Genomic DNA, 22,855 nt, shown 5'->3' with positions numbered 1-22,855 from the left:
GTCGTAGAAGTACAAAAGCATCGCACAGCGGCGATGCTTTTGTACTTCAGGAGTAGCTCCCGGCCAGCGCAGCTTTTGCGTGCTGACCGGGAGCTACTCGTCGCTACCCGAGTCGCAGCGGCTCTTTGTGACGTCACACAGCCGCTGTGGACCGACCCCCCCCCCCTCACACGGTCCAGCCACACCAGCCACGGACCGCACCTACAAGATGGCCAAATGCCGCCGTGCCGCCTCCTCCCGTCCTGCGAATGCCTCTGCCTGTCAATCAGGCAGAGTCGATCGCTAGGCAACAACAGCCGTCGCCTGTCAGCCATGCGCCGGCGCACTGCAGCGCATGCGCACTTCTGACCTGATCGCTACGCTGCGATGAACGGCAGCGTGCGATCAGGTCAGAATGACCCCCATAGTGAAGTACTGTTTAATAATTTTAAAATTTCACATGACAAAAACAAAAAAACATATAAACTCCACACAGATCACATGTATTTCCAGTCCCACCCCCCATAGCAAGACGACCCGCCAAATTGCTGGGTTGGGAAAGGCAGCCTCTAAGGTCCAATGCCGGATCCCACCCAGGAAGGACCCATTTCCAATTCCCGGGTGGGATCCGGCATTGGAGATGTGTAAGGGGTGGGTGTAGTATGTTTTGCCGGCGGTCGGATTACCGGCGCCCAGCATACAGGCGCCGGGATCCCGACCGCCGGCATGCCGACAGCTGGGTAAGCGCAAATGAGCCCCTTGCGGGCTCGCTACGCTTGCCACGCTGCGGGCATGGTGGCGCGCGTCCAGGGGAGTCGCGAACCCCCAAGAGAGAGAATAGTTGTCGGTATGCCGGGTGTCGGGATTCCGGCGCCAGTATACTGAACAGCCGGAACACTGAATACCACCCGAAAGGGATAATAATATGCCACTTGTTACCATTTGTGTCAATAAATGTTGGTAGTATCCCAAAGATCTCTGATTGATACAATTATTCTGAGTAATTATAGTTATTATCACATTTATACTATTTATCATCTTAATATAAGGTGCTTATATAGAGTCAGTCAATCATCAAGGTGTATAATACTGTATTTCATAACAATGTCAACATATCATAAACCTTCATTGACTGACTCTATTTCAGCACCTCATATTAAGATGAGAAATACCAAACACCCACTAACAAATCCTTTGCCTGCTTGGCTGGCAATATATCCCTACCAGCTATTAGGGTGTCATTTATAATCAAGGGATCTCTCCCACTGATATATAGACTGTTTGATACACATTATAGGACCAATATTATGTAGAAACTTGAAGATAGTGGTAACTACTACTTATTTGTGAGACTACAGCGGGGCCACCTTGTACAGTAGGTGGTTAATTGCGAAGCAGTCACTTTCCCGGCAAATAGGATCCCGGCGATCAGGATACAGACGCCGGAATCCCGACAGCCAAGGAAATGCCAGCAGACGTAATCCCGAATGGGGCCCCTGATTCCTACTCGGGGGGGGTTGTCCACCCCCCCCCCCCCCCCCAAGGGGGAATATAATAGTGTGGCGAGCAAAGCTCACCACCAGGCCTGGAACGTGGTGAGTGCAACAAGCCCGCAAGGGGACACGCTGCTGTCGTCACTGGGACTCTGGCGTCGGTTTCCTGATCGTCAGGATCCCATACTGAACCCGGTTAATATATAATTGTAAATACAATTCCAAGTTGATACTGTAAGAGGTGCGGCGGTGCGTGTGGTGGTGCCTGCTGCCGTGCAGGTGTAGTTTCGGTACTCACCACGCGCCGCTCTCTCTCACCTTCAGGTACCGGAACCTTCAACGGACCTGGCAAATCTTTAGTCGGACCCGGACACGATGACCTAGGAGGAAGAAGATTGCTGAGTGCCGTCCTCCTGGCTGTGGACCGAAACGCCCTCCGGAGCCGAGGAAAATAGTGCTTTCGGGCTAGGTGAGGGTCATCCCAGGCGTCCGCCTCAGAGCCCGAATTTCACCTATTGGCACTCTCGCACCAGGTGGAAATTCTACCTTGCACCGGCGTGCAAGGTTCACCGTTCGCCCTGAAGGAAGGGAGACAGATAGGGACACACAGACAGATGTTACTCACCGTCCTACGTCTTGTACTCCGATCTTCTCCACTTACAGGTCCCTGTAAGGAGGTAAAGAGAAAACAGCCGTGCAGGGCCAAGAACTACCCTAGTGTGCGTCCGCTACACTAGCTACATAAACAGAGCCCTCAAACTAGCTCGTGTGGTTGGTGCAACACAACTATGCACAAACTTAAAACAAACAGACACTTTGCCCTGCACGGTAACAACATACATCACAATATCGGATTACAAGATCCCACGGTGCTGTCCCTTTAAATCCCTACCTACCGCTGGAAGGGGGTGGGCGCCACACAGCCTGCCCACCTAAACACCTCAGGGTGGCCCGGGCCTAGTGCCCAGTGCCACCTTTATTCACCTTGGGGGGGCACTTACTCACTGGGCCTAGGGCCCCCTGACTGCGCACAGGCCGGAGGCCTGACTTCACCCACGGGCCTAGTACCCGCCTAACTCGTCACTCGTGGGTGACCTGGGCCTGGTGCCCAGGGTCACCTTATGTTACCCTAATTGGCCAAAGTACACTAGGGCCTAATGCCCTCTAATGTCCCCACAGGCCTATTGCCTGGATTGCCCCCAGGCCTAGTGCCCGCCTACTGCGCCGCTTAGGTGGCTTGGTCCTAATGCCCAAACCACCGACTCAGATGGTGACCCCCAAACTCCTATCTGCGCAACAGGTCTAGTGCCTGAATTGTGCCCCCGGGCCTAATGCCCGTCCCTGGTGGTCTAGGGAGGAAAAGGGAGGAGGTGAAAGTTGCCTCACTGAGGCCTCACCTGATCCAGGGATCTCCGGCGCCCTTTTCTGCGGCTGACCCGTCCTGGCCAGCGGCGTCGCCTCCGCTCCTCCGCGTCCAGCCGCCGCTGGACATCTTCTTGCAGGAGCCCGACGTCTTCCTGCCTCTTCAGCGGCCACCGGAGCTCTTCTTCAGACGGCCGTCGTCTTCTCCTCCGCGCCGGACTCTCTTCTGCGCTCCGGCGCGCCAACTCCTCTCCAGGTCCCGGCTGCTTTCTTCGCGCTCTTCCGCGCGTGCGGTCTCTTTGGCTCCCGCCCGACGTCTGACGTCAGACGCCGGGGGCGGGGCCTATGACGCGGCGAGCGCCGATTGGCTCGCCGCGCCCCTCTCTGATTGGCCGCCGCTCCGGGAGCCGCGATTGGCTCCCGGAGGGCGCCAACATTTAAACTCCTCCGCAGCCTCCAGTCCGGTGCAGGGAAAAGGGTAATCCCTGCACCGGACACCCGCCGCCGCCACACACTGACAGGCGCTGGGGACAGACAAGCTGCCCCAGCGCTGCCCACAGCCAGAAACTGCAGGGGATGCAGATCCCCTGCACCCTGCCGGTCCGATGTGCCCTGGGACACGGGGCACATCTCCACATTTCCCCCCCCTTTTTCCTTTGTAGTCCCTACAAAGGTCTCCACGACGTCCATCGTCCGCGGGTCAGGGAATTCCGAGGTCCCTCCGGCGAGGTTGTGTTCGAGGGCCCAGCCCGGACAGGCTGTGACCCCACATCCTTCCACCTCCAGCTCCGGGTTCCTCTTCTTACCTCCTGACCTCCATCGGCGGATCCTCTGGGGGAGTGGCATCTCCTCACGGTCGCTCGACGTTGGCCACCAAGGGGAATCTTCCTCCACGGGGACAACAGTCACCCACTCTTGACCTCCCATGTCGTCTGTGGCATCGTCCCTGTCTTCAGGGTGTGGTACCGACCACCACCCAACAGCGGAATTCTCCGGGGCATCCGTTTCCTCCCGGGCAACAGCCACCATATGTCGCATCTCCTCGTGGGGCATCTCCAAAGGTCCCATGTCTTCCTTTGGAACGGGTCCTCCCACGGCATCACGATCCTCTCCCCGTATGTCCGTCCATTTCGGCACTTCCGGCAGGTATCCTTGCTCCAGGACTATCTCCTCCCCTTCACGGAAGGCAATCAACTGGGAGCACGACTCCACCCGATCCTGCCAGTCACCCTCGTCGGCACTCCTGTTGCCAGAGTCATCCTCCATCTGTTCTGGGAGGGATTCATCGGCGGACATTTCACCGTAGTCCTCCTCCTCCTCCGATACCTGGACTAGGGGATTATTTTCCTCCTCAGCGTACTTAGTCCCTTCCGCTGGCGCCTCTAATTCCTCAGCGTACTTCTCTTCCACTGGTATCTCTAATCCCTCAGTGTACTTCTCTTCCGCTGGCATCTCTAATTCCTCAGCGTACTCCTTCGCTTCCGCTGGCATCTCTAGGTACCCAGGACACACCTGTTCCGCACGTACTGGTCGTGGACGGTTCCAACGCGGGGAGATTCCGGACATCCTCGTCACTGGGTCTTCACGCCTTTCTTCACAGCGTGGTTTCTTCTCCTCCCAGTCGTCCACCTCCGCCTGATGCGGGAAAGGATCCTTCGTTACTGGGGTCGCTTTCCTGGGACAGAGTAGGTCCGCGGCATCTTCCCAGGGGCACTCACTGGCCGCATGTCCTGGTGGCCGACACTTCCAACAAGGGAGGGTTGCTGCCACCTTCTCCAAGATGGGTTCCTTGGCCACCTCCTTCACTGAGGGATCTTTGCCCGTTGGTTCCGGCTCAGAGGAAATGGGCACCTGCGAACTAACTTCAAGCAGGCCCTTCCGTTCCATTTCTCTGGTTTCCTCCTCCCATCTCTGGGCACGACCATCCGCAATCATCCGGTCTTCACTCCACGGACAATCGGGAAGCTCATGTCCCCTAGCCTCGCAGAGCGCGCACACGGGCTCTGCAGCCCCCCGGTCCCAAAGTTGCTGACGAGACTCCGTCAGCTGCTTCACAGTGGCCTCGTCTGTCCTGTCTTCCGTCCATGGACACTCCAGGAGCCGATGTTGGGGATCTCCACAGCTTTCACACCAGGAATCAACCTCGTCTTGGCTCCACTCTTCATCCCAGGGACAACGGTTATGCTCATGCCCGTAATTTCCGCAGAGTAAACACCAGGACTCTTTCTTTGCTTGGCCCTTCTGACGTCTTCGGTCCGCTTCCTGGACCACCTTCTTTGGGGATGTCTCTCGCCAAGTACATTCGTCGGCAAAGTGTCCCGTTTGCCGACATTTCTTGCAGGGCGTCACGGCGGCTTTCTTGCGCCCCTTCTCCCGGCGCTCTTCCGTTTCACGCTGGACCGACCGCTGCACCATCTTCAGGAGGTCTGCCCCAGCCACCGTCACCCAGTCGCTCTGGTCCGCACACATCCGGAGGTGGGTCTATTCCGAAACCGTCCGCAGGGAGGTCTTCTTGGGGACGTTCCACATCGTGTCCGCGGTCCTTGATCCTGCCGACTATGCCAAAATGTAAGAGGTGCGTGTGGTGGTGCCTGCTGCCGTGCAGGTGTAGTTTCGGTACTCACCACGCGCCGCTGTCTCTCACCTTCAGGTACAGGAACCTTAAACGGACCTGGCAAATCTTCCGTCGGACCCGGACACGATGACCTAGGAGGAAGGAGATTGCTGAGTGCCGTCCTCCTGGCTGTGGACCGAAACGCCCTCCGGAGCCGAGGAAAATAGTGCTTTCGGGCTAGGTGAGGGTCATCCCAGGCGTCCGCCTCAGAGCCCGAATTTCACCTATTGGCACTCTCGCACCAGGTGGAAATTCTACCTTGCACCGGCGTGCAAGGTTCACCGTTCGCCCTGAAGGAAGGGAGACAGATAGGGACACACAGACAGATGTTACTCACCGTCCTACGTCTTGTACTCCGATCTTCTCCACTTACAGGTCCCTGTAAGGAGGTAAAGAGAAAACAGCCGTGCAGGGCCAAGAACTACCCTAGTGTGCGTCCGCTACACTAGCTACATAAACAGAGCCCTCAAACTAGCTCGTGTGGTTGGTGCAACACAACTATGCACAAACTTAAAACAAACAGACACTTTGCCCTGCACGGTAACAACATACATCACAATATCGGATTACAAGATCCCACGGTGCTGTCCCTTTAAATCCCTACCTACCGCTGGAAGGGGGTGGGCGCCACACAGCCTGCCCACCTAAACACCTCAGGGTGGCCCGGGCCTAGTGCCCAGTGCCACCTTTATTCACCTTGGGGGGGCACTTACTCACTGGGCCTAGGGCCCCCTGACTGCGCACAGGCCGGAGGCCTGACTTCACCCACGGGCCTAGTGCTCGCCTAACTCGTCACTCGTGGGTGACCTGGGCCTGGTGCCCAGGGTCACCTTATGTTACCCTAATTGGCCAAAGTACACTAGGGCCTAATGCCCTCTAATGTCCCCACAGGCCTATTGCCTGGATTGCCCCTGGGCCTAGTGCCCGCCTACTGCGCCGCTTAGGTGGCTTGGGCACCTAAGCGGGGGCGGGGCCTATGATGCGGCGAGCGCCGATTGGCTCGCCGCGCCCCTCTCTGATTGGCCGCCGCTCCGGGAGCCGCGATTGGCTCCCGGAGGGCGCCAACATTTAAACTCCTCCGCAGCCTCCGGTCCGGTGCAGAGAAAAGGGTAATCCCTGCACCGGACACCCGCCGCCGCCACACACTGACAGGCGCTGGGGACAGACAAGCTGCCCCAGCGCTGCCCACAGCCAGGAACTGCAGGGGATGCAGATCCCCTGCACCCTGCCGGTCCGATGTGCCCTGGGACACTGGGCACATCTCCACAATACCTCATAGAGTGTGTACGTTGTTATTTATGAGAAACTAACCAAATAGAGGACAAATAAACACAGGTTTTTTGGTATAGTATTTTTATACACACTTTCTTTCTGTACTTTTACACGCATCTCTCTATAATTTTAATATTTCACTGACAAGAACGTGATATGTCATTTTTAATATTATTAAATAAAAGGTATGGTTTAAAACTTATAAGTACACCTGTTACAGACAGCTTTTGTTCTTTTGTGTTGTACATTACCTAAACCAGTGTCTAAGGTAGCACCCCATTTTGATACACATATGTTGTTAACAATTATGAATATAGGGGTACATATATGGTTATACTGTAAGGACTTATTGAAGTCCACTCTATCCATAAGAATAGTCTGGAATTATACCTGTGCGATAGGACTCTCACATTTCTGAGTCTCCTATATCCAAAATGCTTTGCACCAGTAGTATTTTGGATATCGGATTTTTATATATTTCGGAATACTTGCATACCATAATGACAGATCTTTGGGATGGGACACAAGTCTGATACAAGAAAAATGGTGTAGCCTGGGCGCCCTCTTTCCGTGGTTTATGCCAACTCAATGGATTTGAAATACACTAATTAAAAACGGGTGAACGTGAATCACCTTTAGAATGACAGTGTTAAAATAGCAAATGTTTAAAATCAAGACAAAGATTTAATATGATAACAAATGCAAAAAACAATAAAATTGTATCAAAACAATTGGAAAACAAGAGCGTACCAAATAGGTAGCCAAGGAGCCGCAGGTGGTATGATGTGGCAGGGTGGTCCGGACTTCACCCTGCTCTGGCTCCCAAGCTTACCAACGATAGTCCTGGTCCCAATACGCCAGTGTCCAATAGCCTAAACACTGAATGCATTTGTTTCATATGAACCTTATACACACGGGGGGAAGGTGGGTATCCAAATAGTCCCAAAAATATTGCGCTGGCAAAAACAGCGGGGTTTTAGTAATTTTTTAAAAATCCTTCACTGTTTTTTTTCTTGCACCTATCCTATTGTGATGTGCAAAAACCTCCCGTTTTTATGTAAAAATACATAGGGTCCATGAAAAGCCACAGACCTATGTATTTTTGCATCTGCGATCGCTGGAAAAAAGCCCACTTATCAGGGATTTGGCTTCACCTTCCTGAGGCAGGTGAAACCAAACCCCTGATAAGCGCTGACATCAGGGCTCATTGGATAGCACCTGGTGATATAATTACTGGCAGTAAATTACTACAGGTAATTGGATACACCCTCCCCCTCCCCCTCATCCACAGACCCCCCCCCCCCCCCCCCCCCCCCACACACACACACACACAGATTGAAGGTGATTTTATACAATAGTATTAGTAATTTTGTGCATGAAACAAAGTTTGTGTACATGCATGAAATGAATTTGTTTCATATATACCTTATACACAGTCTGAAGATAATTTTATACAGTATTTTTTATAAAATTGTGTGTTACACAAAGTTTGTGCACATTGAACAATCACAAATGTGCCACTATCTTAGTCTTGCTCAAAAAATTCCTTATTTTGGAATATTCTGTATTTCACAATTCTGGATATGGGAGACTTGCCCTGTAGTAGTATTAGAATCTGCTGTTCTATTCTTGGGATGTCAATAAGGGACAATGGCTGTTAAGTAGTACAGTGTCTGTTCACTACAGCAAGAGTCTAATGAATTGGTGTTCAGACACATTGGTCCATCTCTCTGTCCAGACACGTGTGTATTTTCAGACACGTTTGTTCGCCAAGACACGTGTGTATTTTCAGACACGTTTGTTCGCCAAGACACGTGTGTATTTTCAGACACGTTTATTCGCCAAGACACATGTGTATTTTCAGACACGTTTGTTCGCCAAGACACGTCTGTATTTCTAGACACGTTTGATCACGAAGACACGTCTGTATTTCCAGACACGTTTGTTCGCCAAGACACATGTGTATTTTCAGACAAGTGTGTTCGCCAAGACACGTCTGTATTTTCAGACAATTCCGTCCACCTTCCCGTATGTCCATTGTAGTAATCCACTTGTCCATTTTTTTTTTTTTTTTGTGCCATAAGATTACAAGCCAGGAAATGAAGCGCAGACAGCAAACTATGGATTTATTCACAGTAAAGAAGAGAAGAGTGGAAGATTAAGGGGTATATGCAATTGCCGGCGAATCGCGGCAATTTTTCACCCGTTTTTTAATTCGACACAATTCGACCGTCGAATTCTGGCAGGTGGGTGCCGGAATTCAACATATTCAATAAAAAACGGATTCGACAGTCCCGCTGTCGAAAAACGGCCGATTTGACGGATTTTGATTTAGATTTTAATTTTTTTTTTAAAAACGGGAAAAATCCCGAAAAAAAAAATTGCGTGGGGTCCCCCCTCCTAAGCATAACCAGCCTCGGGCTCTTCGAGCCGGTCCTGGTTCTAAAAATCCGGGGAAAAAACTGACAGGGGGTCCCCCGTATTTTTTACACAAGCATCGGGCTCCACTAGCTGGGTAGATAATGCCACAGCCGGGGGTCACTTTTATACAGCGCCCTGCGGCAGTGGCATTAAATACGCAACTAGTCACCCCTGGCCGGGGTACCCTGGAGGAGTGGGGACCCCTTCAATCAAGGGGTCCCCCCCCCTCCAGCCAAGTACGTGGATTATAATAAAAGACCACAGGACACTGGATCAGGTGAGTATAATTTTATTCACAGGTACCCCGGATCGTCGGCGACATTGGAGACATGGCAGTCGGCGGGTCAACATAGGTAAGTATGTGTGTGTCGGCATGTATGAAATAAACTTTTACTCTCACGGTGTCTGTGTCCTGTTTTTATTTGGGTATTTTTTTTCCCAGTAGAACTACAGGTACCAGCGGGCCTGTTTTTCTCCCGCATGCTGGTACTTGTGGTTCTCCAAGTACCAGCTTGTGGGGGAGGCTTGCTGGGACTTGTAGTACTACTGGAAAAAAACAATATTCTTTCATTTTTCCAAAGGCTATCAGCCTCCCATCCGCAGCCCTTGGATGGGGGGGACAGCCTCGGGCTTCACCCCTGGCCCTTGGGTGGCTGGAGGGGGGGACCCCTACACTCCAGGGGTGAAGCCTCGGGCTTCACCCCTGGCCCTTGGGTGGCTGGAGGGGGGGACCCCTACACTCCTCCAAGGTACCCCGGCCAGGGGTGACTAGTTGCGTATTTAATGCCACGGCCGCAGGGCGCTGTATAAAAGTGACCCCCGGCTGTGGCATTATCTACCCAGCTAGTGGAGCCCGAGGCTGGTTATGCTTAGGAGGGGGACCCCACACATTTTTTTTTTCTTCAGATTTTTACCATTCCATTAAAAAAAATATATATATTTTTAAAAATATATAAATAATACTTGTGCCTCCAAAATAGACAAACCAAGTACCTAATCCCTTCTAATATAAATAGATATGCTATTACCAATTAAAAAAACACACAAAAAAAGTTGTACATTTTTTTTATTAGATTCTGCCAGCAAAGTGTGGCGGATTGAAAATGACGAATTTACTGTCTAAAAGCACTGTTGTCGAATTTACAATCTTCAATTGAATATACTTTTGTCGAATTGCCGCATTTGTACCATTTCAGAAATGTTGAATTTGACAAATGTCGAATTTCAAAAAGTCGAATTTGGAAAGTCCGTTTTTTTGGCGAAAAGTACTGAATTGCATTGTCGATTTTTTTTTTTTTTTTTTTTTTTTGGCGAAAATGTCCCGTTTTTCGACATTTTCGGGAATTCGACCGCAATTGCATATACCCCTAAGACTGCAGTAAGGTGGAAAAAACTAATGAATTGAGAAAAGATGAATATGCTGAAGATTGTGTGAATACGATGCAAGATTGTGGCAGTATGCTAAAAAAATATATTGGAAACTACATTGACTCCATTTTTACTCTCAATGACCATCTGAAATGTGAGCTACTGCAAAGAGCATGGAAGCCTTCACTTGGATACAAGCTACCATTTTCAACGCATAATAAGAAAGGGAAGGAGGAAAAAAGGTTTCTAAAGCAATCTCATCTGGACAGTTTTCCGTGGTTGGTGTACTCCGATGCTAAAAAAGGAGTCTTCTGCAAATATTGTGCCCTATTTGTTACGGCAGCAATGGGGGGGCTCCCACAATCACGTTCCTCTTCAGAAGCTTGTAAAAAAGCCCCTGACTGTTTTTGCAAAGCTGCTAGGCAAAGATGGATACCTATGCACTCATGAGAAGCAACAATACCACAGGGATTCTGTGCAAACAGCAAAAGACTTTCTGAAGGCCATTTATGCACCAGAGAAGAATATTATGAACAGGATTAGTTCACAGCGACTACAGCAGGTCCAAGAGAACAGACAAAGATTAAAGCCTATAGTTGAATCCATTATGTTCCTTGGCAGACAAAATATTCCTCTGTGAGGGAATAGGGATGATGGAGAGCTGTTTAAAGAAGCAGACGTAGAGCCGCTGATAAATGAAGGAAATATTAGAGAGTTGCTGCGGTTTAAAGTTAACAGTGGGGATACTGCTCTGGCAAATCACCTTGAGAACTCACGTTCAAATGCAACGTATATCAGTAAAACTACTCAAAACCAGCTGATTGACTGGTGTGCGGAAGAAATTAGGAGTGTCATTGTGGAGCGTGTGAAAGAGGCAAAATATTACTGTGTGATATTTGACGAAACTACAGATATTTCCCATAGTTCTCAGTTGAGTCTCTGCTTGAGTTATGTATACAAGAACCAAAGATACGAAGATTTCATTGCGTTTGAAAATGTTCATGAGGCTTGTTTCAAGGACTCATCACCATCTTTTGAGCCTAAAGTGAGTGGCAAAGTTTTGGGGCAGCTAGTAATAAGGCAAATTAAAAAGTTAAATTTAGATTTACTGAACTGTGTTGGGATTGGTACCGATGGTTGTTCCCTGATGATCTCAGAGCAGTTGGGTGCTGTTGCAGAGATACGAAAGGAGGCTAAATATGCCACTTGCTTTAATCACACACTAAACTTGTCAATGTCCAAGACTTCAAAGGTTCAGGGTGTACGCAACTGTATCGGCATCATCAAGGAAGTTGTGTGTATCTTTAATGCTTCAGCTAAGCGGAACCATGTTCTTATGAATGTTGTGGATGCACAATTAAAGGGTATGTGCGAAACACGTTGGGTGGAAAGAAGTGAATGCTTGATCCAGTTTCTTGCCCGATTAGAAAAAATTGTTCAGGCACTTGAATACATATCTCAATGGACAGAACAAGCATCATCTGATAAAGCCCAGACCTTGTTAAGTAACATACAAAATGTTGAGTTTGTAGTGGCATTGCACTGCCAGCTCTCAATATTTACAATGTGTCTACCACTTAGTAGGCTGTTCCAGAAGAAAACTGTAGATTTGACTGGCGCTGCTACCCTTGTCACTGATCTTCTGTCAGCATTGAATAAACAGCGTAGAAATTGCAGTGAAGAATTTTCAAATATATTTTCAAAAGCATCTCAGGTTTTGTCAAACTTAGATGTTTCAATAGAACTACCACGAATAACCAAAAAAAAATCAAATGCATAGATCAAATATTCAATTTTCAACACCAGAAGATTACTATAGGAAGGCAATCTATATTCCTTTGCTGGATTCCGTAATAGGTGATTTACAAACCAGGTTTTCTGCTGAAACACTGTCATCTTGTGAGCTGACTTGCTTGCTGCCAAGAAACATCTTGCATTTGAACACTGAGTCACTGACATTAAAAGTAAGGGCATTTTGCAATACTTATGGAGATCTAATAAGTCCTAAACCTGGGCTGGAATGGACAGTACTATCAGAGGTTCACCTCTGGAAAGAGAGGTGGGTACGGTCGGCTGACTGCATAACTCTTCCAGAGTCCGTGGAAGAAGCTCTGCAGGCCTGTGATGAAGATATTTTTTCATTAGTGAACTCCCTTCTGAAAATTCTTTTAACTATGCCCATCAGCGTTGCATCAGCTGAAAGGAGCTTCTCTTCTTTACGACGTTTAAAAACTTGGTTGAGAAACCAAATGGGTCAGGAGAGGTTAACTGGTTTAGCTCTTCTATACCCCTTTCACATCGCACAAATAACCCGGTACCGACACGGCATATTGCCGTGTCGAACCGGGTCAGTGTGCGATGTGAAAGCACACTGGCCGATTTAGCGGGTCGCCTGACCCGGTAAATCAACCCGGTAAAAAAGAAGGGTTTTACCCGGGTTGATTACCGGGTCAGGTGCGGTGTGAATGGGAGCCGTGTCGATGCGACACGGTTCCCATTCACAAGATAGGGAGAGGCGGCGCTGGAGATGAGCTCATCTCCCGACACCGCCTCCACCCCCGCCCCTGCTGCTGCTGCGCGCTCCGTTGTTATGGCAACCGACCCGGTATATTGCTGGGTCGGAAAGCCAGCAGCAGAGTGCAAATGCCGGATCCCACCCGGTAAGTACACGTTTGTCTTACCGGGTAGGATCCGGCATTTGCAGTCTGAATGCAGCATAACATACTCATCGGGAAATTGCAGTAGACCTGGACAGAGTGATTGATCGCTTTGCAAACACTGAAAATCGAAGAATGGATTTTGTTTTGTAAAAAGTTATTTGTGATTATTTATTACTTGTTGTTGTTGAATATTCTGTCTATTTCATTGTTTGTTGCTTTTATTGTTGTTATTTATAGCTATTTAGTGTTTTGCCTAAAATAAAGCAAATAAACTTAAAATATATTTATTTGTGTGATGGAGGAATTGGACTGGATATGGGAGGAGTCAACACTGAAGAGGGGAGGAGCTGGGACTAGATAGGGGAGGGGTCAAAATTAAACTGTAAACCGCCCCCCCCCCCCCCCCTAAAAGAAAAGTCTAGATCCGACCTTGAGCTGGAGCCGAATAAGAAGTGAATAAGAAGCTGGCCGAATAAGAAGCTAACTTCAGCTTCGTAAAAACATATTATTTCCACGTATAGATCATTAGCTGCCTGATATCCTGAGATGATCTGCGACACTAATGTCAGGCCACCAGCCATGCAGACATTAATGTCACACTTTGTGTAATGTACACTATCCATTATTTAACCCTCCCCCTTTACACACCGAGCGTGCAGTAATATATTATTACCTTCACACAGTGAAAATCTGTGCCAGCGCTAGCTCAACCCCCTCCACTAACGTGACGTCCTCTATGTATGTAACATCATGTCCCATGTGCACATCCGTAGGAATAGTATCCTGTGGCATTCTGGGAGATGTAGTGTAACGGTCTGTGAGCAATGGCTGCCTCGTAGTAGGTAATGGGCTTACCTTCTATCTAGTTGTAATGTAAAACTTCCTGGCCTGGGCAACCCGGTGTGCTTGGTGGGTGTACGCTGTATGTGGCGTCTGTCATGTGGTTAGTGCACCGAGCATGTGCCTGTGTAGCGTTAATATGGGTTTGCAGGTATTTTGGTGTGTGGCTCAGTAAATGAATCTGTCATCACGAGTAGGCATGCTAGTAATGGGCAGCTGGTGCTAGTCTCGTCTTGTTCTTCAGCAGTACAGAGCCGGACACATTATCAGGGTTTCTGTGTGCAGAGAATGCTGTACGTGTACACCTACATAAGTGCAGACAGTTACAGCTCCCCACTTCTTAGGGTGTTACAGGGGTAACCTGTCATTAAGTGCTGCCTATAAAATAAAATTATAATAAAAAATCTGCCTCCGTTGTATATGCAGAAGGAAGAAGTGAGTTTTACACAGTGGCAAACCCTTATAATGTTATGGACCTGCCTGATGAGGTTGTCTTGATGATTGGTGGGCAGGCTCATATTAGTGGCCAATTTTATGCCAAAAACCTCAGATATGATGTATTAAATGTATTATAAATCTATATGGTGCACCTGTTCTATTATTTCTGTGTTACAGTACTTAGTCTCTGCTAGGTAGCACCTCCCATTATAAGTAACTAGGGTGTGCAGTCCAGGACCCCTCTTATTAATATATACAGTTATGTACCTTGCCGGAATCCTATCCTGAGTTATATTTTTAGTCTGTAGGAATGAAAGCAGGATACTTTTGTTAATAGGTTAATCTAGATCACAGGTTCTCAAACTCGGTCCTCAGGACCCCACACAGTGCATGTTTTGCAGGTCTCCTCACAGAATCGCAAGTGAAATAATTAGCTCCACCTGTGGACCTTTTAAAATGTGTCTGTGAGTAATTAATACACCTGTGCACTTGCTGGGTTTCCTGCAAAACATGCACTGTGTGGGGTCCTGAGGACCGAGTTTGAGAACCCCTGATCTAGATCAATGGTTCTCATCTCCAGTCCTCAATTTCCCAATCCCAGGTCATGTTTTCTGGATTTTCTTTTAGCTTGCAGAGGTGAGTTAGTCTATGTTGCTAGGTCAGTAATTACACAGACATAAATCCTCAAGACATGGTCCTGCTCTGTTCACCTGTCGATCCACGTTACTATTAAACCTAAACAGAGAAACACATACGGTTTAGTTAAGCATTTCTCAACCCTGGTCCTCAGGAAACTTGAAATCCGGTAGTGGCACTGGCCTGATGCCGTTCTGTGGAAAACGCTATATGTGAATCGAAAAAGGCTCCTTCCTGCCGAGTGGGTCCCGTTCAAATATCACTATGTGTGGCCCCAGCCTTTACCAATGTCATATTTTAATTACCTTCAGGTGACCTAGAAAACATGAACTGTTCCTGTGGACACAAGTTTGGGAACCACTGGTTTAGGGGTTTTTTTTTGTGTAGTCATTTGCCTTTGACACAGAGATTATAGTATGGGGACACAAAGCTTTGGCTTTATAAGTATAGATGTGTATAACTAAAAACAGTTTTCTTGTTTTATAGCTTGAAATCAAATGCGATAAGCCTGCTAGATTGGGTATAAACTATGTGAAATTGCGCACACGGATTGAAGGTTACAGCCTGTCATGAGCTCTGCATTGAGCAGAGAACAAGAACAATGATTGCTAGTACTGGCTCCACTGGACTTTGTAAGTATACGGACAGTACACACATTATAAATGAAGTTGTATTATTGTGAAAAATAAGAAACAAATAAATAATTCCAGCGCGTCAAAACCACCTAATTCATACAATATGGGTCATATGGATTGAACTTATGCTGCTCTCAACCGGACAGTACTGACCTATCCACATAAAAACGTATTACAGAAGATAACAATTAATTATCAGAGAGCGCATATAGCTATTTAGCTCAAATTTATTATATATATAAAATAACACACATATATACTAATTGATACAAATAAATATAAATATAAACTCATATACACATATAAATAAAAAATCAATAAAAATCAATAAAAATGCCCCCTGCTGCAGCGGATACCTGGACGTTATTCTTATGTCCAGATTTGTAGTTGGTACAATTTTATTAATAGGAAAAGAGTCCTGAACGGTATACCGTCTAATATAGGAACACTTTGTTGCCTGTTGTTTTTAACAGCTGTAGATGTTTTGTACTTGTTTAAAAGGTCTCCTTATATATCTAAAAGCACCAGCTTCCCACTCCGTAAATTAATGCAGCTGAACGGCCAAGAATTTCAAGTGCTTATACTCCGGTATCTGTGTCAAATAGACCTTTTCATTCATTCCCACTGTGCTGATGGGCCATGATTGCAAATGTCCACTTTATACTCACAGCCAGGAGTATATCCTTTAGGTATCCGTGGACGGCCCCCGTTGCAGATCTCAGTCACAGTTGCAGGGAAACACCTTTGGCGAGGTGTACCGGAGAGTCACCACAGTCGACCAGCATGCAGACGGAAACGGCACCAAGGGATATTGCTTGCTCGTAAGCCGCTGATAACAGGAGGGACACTGATCTGAAGTAAGCCCCGGTCCTAAAGGATATACTCCTGGCTGTGAGTATAAAGTGGACATTTGCAATCATGGCCCATCAGCACAGTGGGAATGAATGAAAAGGTCTATTTGACACAGATACCGGAGTATAAGCACTTGAAATTCTTGGCCGTTCAGCTGCATTAATTTACGGAGTGGGAAGCTGGTGCTTTTAGATATATAAGGAGACCTTTTAAACAAGTACAAAACATCTACAGCTGTTAAAAACAACAGGCAACAAAGTGTTCCTATATTAGACGGTATACCGTTCAGGACTCTTTTCCTATTAATAAAATTGTACCAACTACAAATCTGGACATAAGAATAACGTCCAGGTATCCGCTGCAGCAGGGGGCATTTTTATTGATTTTTATTGATTTTTTATTTATATGTGTATATGAGTTTATATTTATATTTATTTGTATCAATTAGTATATATGTGTGTTATTTTATATATATAATAAATTTGAGCTAAATAGCTATATGCGCTCTCTGATAATTAATTGTTATCTTCTGTAATATTGTGAAAAATGAAATCACATTTCCCTTTTCTTGTTGAATTTATATGCGGCTCCTGGCACAAGTATAGATAAAACGTGCAAGGTTACAAAAAAAGTATGTTTTTAAACCACTAAAGCCACCACCATGGCCAAATCTCAATAACAAAGGAAGTCTAAGTACTGTATCCTCCACCTTACATTTGCTTTTAAAATAAATACAATTCTTTGTTTTGACTGCAACAACCGTCAGCTTGAATCTCTTATCTCTCCTAGAGGGGAATTCAATTGCGGGTAAAGTTTCCGTGCCCACAAGTTAGTGCGTCAACAGCCGCACTTTACAGCAGCTCGAACTTGCACAAAACTGCTTGCAGCCCTGTAGGGGTGAATTCGAAATGCCACCAATGGCCCTGAAACTTGCCCCCCTAACAGCCCAATCTTGCCCTGGACGCGTGGATTTTTGTATGCAGCAGCAGCAGCCCTATGGTGCTGTGAAAAAGAAAATCTGCTAGTCTGACTGTACCCTAAATGTAACATATAGCTGCACTTTCTCACTTAGTCGCATCTAATTTAATTGATCCCTAATAGTGTTTATTGTAGCTTTCTAGCAGAGAATAGAGCTCTGCCAGACAGGAAACAGGGGTCACATATTGACAGTAGTACTTAATCAGCAAATGTCACAGACCATGTGATCATTAATAGCTTCTGTCAGTGGCTCTATTGCTACTGCAAATATTATAATGGGACAAGGTGAACTCCTATCTCATGAGATGAGTAATGAGAAATTGATAAGTTGGCAAAGGATGGTGGTTTACGTACATTTCCGATCTTAGGTTATCTGCACAGGTATCCGGTCTCTAGGTCGACAGTCATTAGGTTGACCACTATTGGTCGACATGTTCTAGGTCAACATGACTTTTTCAAAATTTGTTAAATTTTTTGAACTTTACGATCCACGTGGACTACAGTTGGGAACGCTAACCTTGCCCAAAGCATGGGGCACTAATTGGGATTCCTGGTCACTCTACGAAGAAAACAACGAAAAAAATAAATAAATAACAAAACCTCATGTCGACCTTTTGGCATGTTTTGTCGACATGCTGTGGCAATTTGGGGATGGGGTCTGCCTGCATTTTAGAAAATGTGGGCATGTTGGCCCCATTTTCTGGGCGTGCTTAAGCCAGTGGCAGGATAGTATATGTGACATTCACAGACTGGGTAGAATGTAACATTATAACAGTGTGTATACAGCTTGCAAGAAAAAATAGACTGTGCAGGCAAGGCAATTTTGACTATATTGTGTACAATCTAGTTTCTAGTATACTCAAAATTGTACACTGCCAAAATTGCACCGTGTGTACATTCAGTATCGGTTGTTTCTGGGGTCCGGGGAGTTCAGGGGAAATCGCAAAGTCAAAATCTGCATTTAGCCAGAATTGCACCGTGTTTATGCACCTTTAGATTGGGTAGAATGTAACATTATCATAGTGCCTCAAAGATATCTCTAATCATTCTCAGTTTGGGTAGAGTGTAACATGAAACACTAGAACAGCTGAAATAGATGTCCAACCTAATAAACATATGGGGTGAAATGTGCTGAGCAGTGGTGGTCATTCCGAGTTGTTCGCTCTGTAATTTCTCTGACGTCCTAAGTGGATGCTGGGGACTCCGTCAGGACCATGGGAATAGCGGCTCCGCAGGAGACAGGGCACAAAAATAAAGCTTTAGGATCAGGTGGTGTGCACTGGCTCCTCCCCCTATGACCCTCCTCCAAGCCTCAGTTAGGTTTTTGTGCCCGTCCGAGCAGGGTGCAATCTAGGTGGCTCTCTTAAGGAGCTGCTTAGAAAAAGTTTTTAGGTTTTTTATGTTCAGTGAGTCCTGCTGGCAACAGGCTCACTGCATCGAGGGACTTAGGGGAGAGAAGTTCAACTCACCTGCGTGCAGGATGGATTGGCTTCTTAGGCTACTGGACACCATTCGCTCCAGAGGGAGTCGGAACACAGGTCTCACCCTGGGGTTCGTCCCGGAGCCGCGCCGCCGACCCCCCTTGCAGATGCTGAAGATTGAAGGTCCAGAAACCGGCGGCAGAAGGCTTTTCAGTCTTCATGAAGGTAGCGCACAGCACTGCAGCTGTGCGCCATTGTTGTCACACACTTCACACCTTAGGTCACGGAGGGTGCAGGGCGCTGCTGGGGGCGCCCTGGGCAGCAATGTATAATACCTTTTATGGCTAAAAAATACATCACATATAGCCCTTGAGGCTATATGGATGTATTAAACCCATGCCAGATATCTCAAACTCCGGGAGAAAAGCCCGCCGGAATAGGGGGCGGGGCTTATTCTCCTCAGCACACAGCGCCATTTTCCTGCTCAGCTCCGCTGTGAGGAAGGCTCCCAGGACTCTCCCCTGCACTGCACTACAGAAACAGGGTAAAACAGAGAGGGGGGGCACTTTTTTTGGCGATACTTTATATATTTAAGCTGCTATAAGGATACAACACTTATATAAGGTTGTTCCCATATATATATTATAGCGCTTGGGTGTGTGCTGGCAAACTCTCCCTCTGTCTCCCCAAAGGGCTAGTGGGGTCCTGTCTTCGATAAGAGCATTCCCTGTGTGTCTGCTGTGTGTCGGTACGTGTGTGTCGACATGTATGAGGACGATGTTGGTGTGGAGGCAGAGCAATTGCCGATAATGGTGATGTCACCCCCCAGGGAGTCGACACCGGAATGGATGGCTTTGTTTATGGAATTACGTGATAATGTCAGCACATTACAAAAATCAGTTGACGACATGAGACGGCCGGAAAACCAGTTGGTACCTGCCCAGGCGTCTCAGACACCGTCAGGGGCTGTAAAACGCCCTTTACCTCAGTCGGTCGACACAGACCCAGACACGGACACTGAATCTAGTGTCGACGGTGAAGAAACAAACGCATTTTCAAGTAGGGCCACACGTTATATGATCACGGCAATGAAGGAGGCTTTGCATATCTCTGATACTGCAAGTACCACAAAAAGGGGTATTATGTGGGGGGTGAAAAAACTACCTGTAGTTTTTCCTGAATCAGAGGAATTGAATGATGTATGTGATGAAGCGTGGGTTAACCCAGATAGAAAAGTGCTAATTTCAAAAAAGTTATTGGCATTATACCCTTTCCCGCCAGAGGTTAGGGCGCGCTGGGAAACACCCCCTAGGGTGGATAAGGCGCTCACACGCTTATCAAAACAAGTGGCGTTACCGTCTCCAGATACGGCCGCCCTCAAGGATCCAGCTGATAGGAGGCTGGAAACTACCCTAAAAAGTATATACACACATACTGGTGTTATACTGCGACCAGCCATCGCCTCAGCCTGGATGTGCAGTGCTGGGGTGGTCTGGTCGGATTCCCTGACTGAAAATATTGATACCCTGGATAGGGACAGTATTTTATTGACTATAGAGCAATTAAAGGATGCTTTTCTTTATATGCGAGATGCTCAGAGGGATATTTGCACTCTGGCATCGAGAGTAAATGCGATGTCCATATCTGCCAGAAGAAGTTTATGGACGCGACAGTGGTCAGGTGATGCGGATTCTAAACGACATATGGAAGTATTGCCGTATAAAGGGGAGGAATTATTTGGCATCGGTCTATCGGATCTGGTGGCCACGGCAACTGCCGGAAAATCCACCTTTTTACCTCAGACCCCCTCCCAACAGAAAAAGACACCGTCTTTTCAGCCGCAGTCCTTTCGGTCCTATAAGAACAAGCGGGCAAAAGGACAGTCATATCTGCCCCGGGGCAGAGGAAGGGGTAAGAGAGGACAGCAAGCTGCCCCTGCCCAGGAACAGAAGCCCTCCCAGGGTTCTGCAAAGCCCTCAGCATGACGCTGGGGCTTTACAAGCGGACTCAGGAGCGGTGGGGGGTCGACTCAAGAATTTCAGCGCACAGTGGGCTTGCTCACAGGTGGACCCCTGGATCCTGCAGGTAGTATCTCAGGGTTACAGGTTGGAGTTCGAGAAGTCTCCCCCTCGCCGGTTCCTAAAGTCTGCTTTGCCAACGTCTCCCTCAGACAGGGCGACGGTATTGGAAGCCATTCACAAGCTGTTTTCTCAGCAGGTGATAGTCAAGGTACCCCTCCTACAACAAGGAAAAGGGTATTACTCCACGCTATTTGTGGTACCGAAGCCGGACGGCTCGGTAAGACCTATTCTAAATCTGAAATCTTTGAACCTGTACATACAGAAATTCAAATTCAAGATGGAGTCACTCAGAGCAGTGATAGCGAATCTGGAAGAAGGGGACTTTATGGTGTCCCTGGACATAAAGGATGCTTACCTGCATGTCCCAATTTGCCCTTCACATCAAGGGTACCTCAGGTTCGTGGTGCAAAACTGTCATTATCAGTTTCAGACGCTGCCGTTTGGATTGTCCACGGCACCTCGGGTCTTTACCAAGGTAATGGCCGAAATGATGATTCTTCTTCGAAGAAGAGGCGTATTAATTATCCCTTACTTGGACGATCTCCTGATAAGGGCAAGGTCCAGAGAACAGCTGGAGGACGGAGTAGCACTAACCCGATTAGTGCTGCAACAACACGGGTGGATTCTGAATTTTCCAAAATCTCAGTTGACACCGACAACACGTCTGCTGTTCCTGGGAATGATTCTGGACACGGTTCAGAAAAAGGTGTTTCTTCCGGAGGAGAAAGCCAAGGAGTTATCCAAACTTGTCAGGAACCTCCTAAAACCAGGAAAAGTGTCTGTGCATCAATGCACAAGAGTCCTGGGAAAGATGGTGGCTTCTTACGAAGCGATTCCATTCGGCAGATTCCACGCACGAACTTTTCAGTGGGATCTGTTGGACAAATGGTCCTGATCGCATCTGCAGATGCACCAGCGGATAACCTTATCACCACGGACAAGGGTGTCTCTTCTGTGGTGGTTGCAGAGTGCTCATCTGTTAGAGGGCCGCAGATTCGGCATACAGGACTGGGTCCTGGTGACCACGGATGCCAGTCTGAGAGGCTGGGGAGCGGTCACACAGGGAAGAAACTTCCAGGGAGTATGGTCAAGCCTGGAGATGTCTTTTCACATAAATATACTGGAGATAAGAGCGATTTACAATGCTCTAAGTCTGGCAAAACCCCTGCTTCAGGGTCAGCCGGTGTTGATCCAGTCGGACAACATCACGGCAGTCGCCCACATAAACAGACAGGGCGGCACAAGAAGCAGGACAGCAATGGCAGAAGCTGCAAGGATTCTTCGCTGGGCGGAAGATCATGTGATAGCACTGTCAGCAGTGTTCATTCCGGGAGTGGACAACTGGGAAGCAGACTTCCTCAGCAGACACGATCTACACCCGGGAGAGTGGGGACTTCATCCAGAAGTCTTCCACATGATTGTGAACCGTTGGGAAAAACCAAAGGTGGATATGATGACGTCCCGCCTCAACAAAAAACTGGACAGGTATTGCGCCAGGTCAAGAGACCCTCAGGCAATAGCTGTGGACGCTCTGGTAACACCGTGGGTGTTCCAGTCAGTGTATGTGTTCCCTCCTCTGCCTCTCATACCAAAAGTACTGAGAATTATACGGCAAAGGGGAGTAAGAACGATACTCGTGGCTCCGGATTGGCCAAGAAGAACTTGGTACCCGGAACTTCAAGAGATGCTCACGGAGGATCCGTGGCCTCTACCTCTAAGACGGGACCTGCTTCAGCAGGGACCGTGTCTATTCCAAGACTTACCGCGGCTGCGTTTGACGGCGTGGCGGTTGAACGCCGAATTCT

At 47.8% G+C, this 22,855-nt stretch overlaps 1 protein-coding gene across 4 annotated transcripts in view; it reads left to right on the top strand.

Moving 5' to 3' along the window:
- The window catches only part of UBAC2 (UBA domain containing 2), a 419,334-nt gene that overhangs the window by 855 nt on the left and 395,624 nt on the right, over positions 1-22,855 (top strand). For 2 of the 4 annotated variants that reach the window (XM_063953257.1, XM_063953254.1), the window contains exon 2: positions 15,570-15,715. In XM_063953257.1, the coding sequence (XP_063809327.1) occupies positions 15,685-15,715 (31 nt within the window). In that variant the 5' untranslated portion in view covers positions 15,570-15,684. Of the gene's footprint in view, positions 1-15,159; positions 15,325-15,553; positions 15,716-22,855 lie in introns of those variants that run through there. The other 2 variants (XM_063953255.1, XM_063953256.1) reach the window with 2 other exon arrangements.

This window comes from Pseudophryne corroboree, chromosome 2 (assembly GCF_028390025.1).
Source record: "Pseudophryne corroboree isolate aPseCor3 chromosome 2, aPseCor3.hap2, whole genome shotgun sequence".
NCBI classification, from domain to species: Eukaryota; Metazoa; Chordata; class Amphibia; order Anura; family Myobatrachidae; genus Pseudophryne; species Pseudophryne corroboree.
The sequence above is the reverse complement of the archived record's forward strand: the minus strand, read 5'-3'. Positions and strand labels throughout refer to the sequence as shown.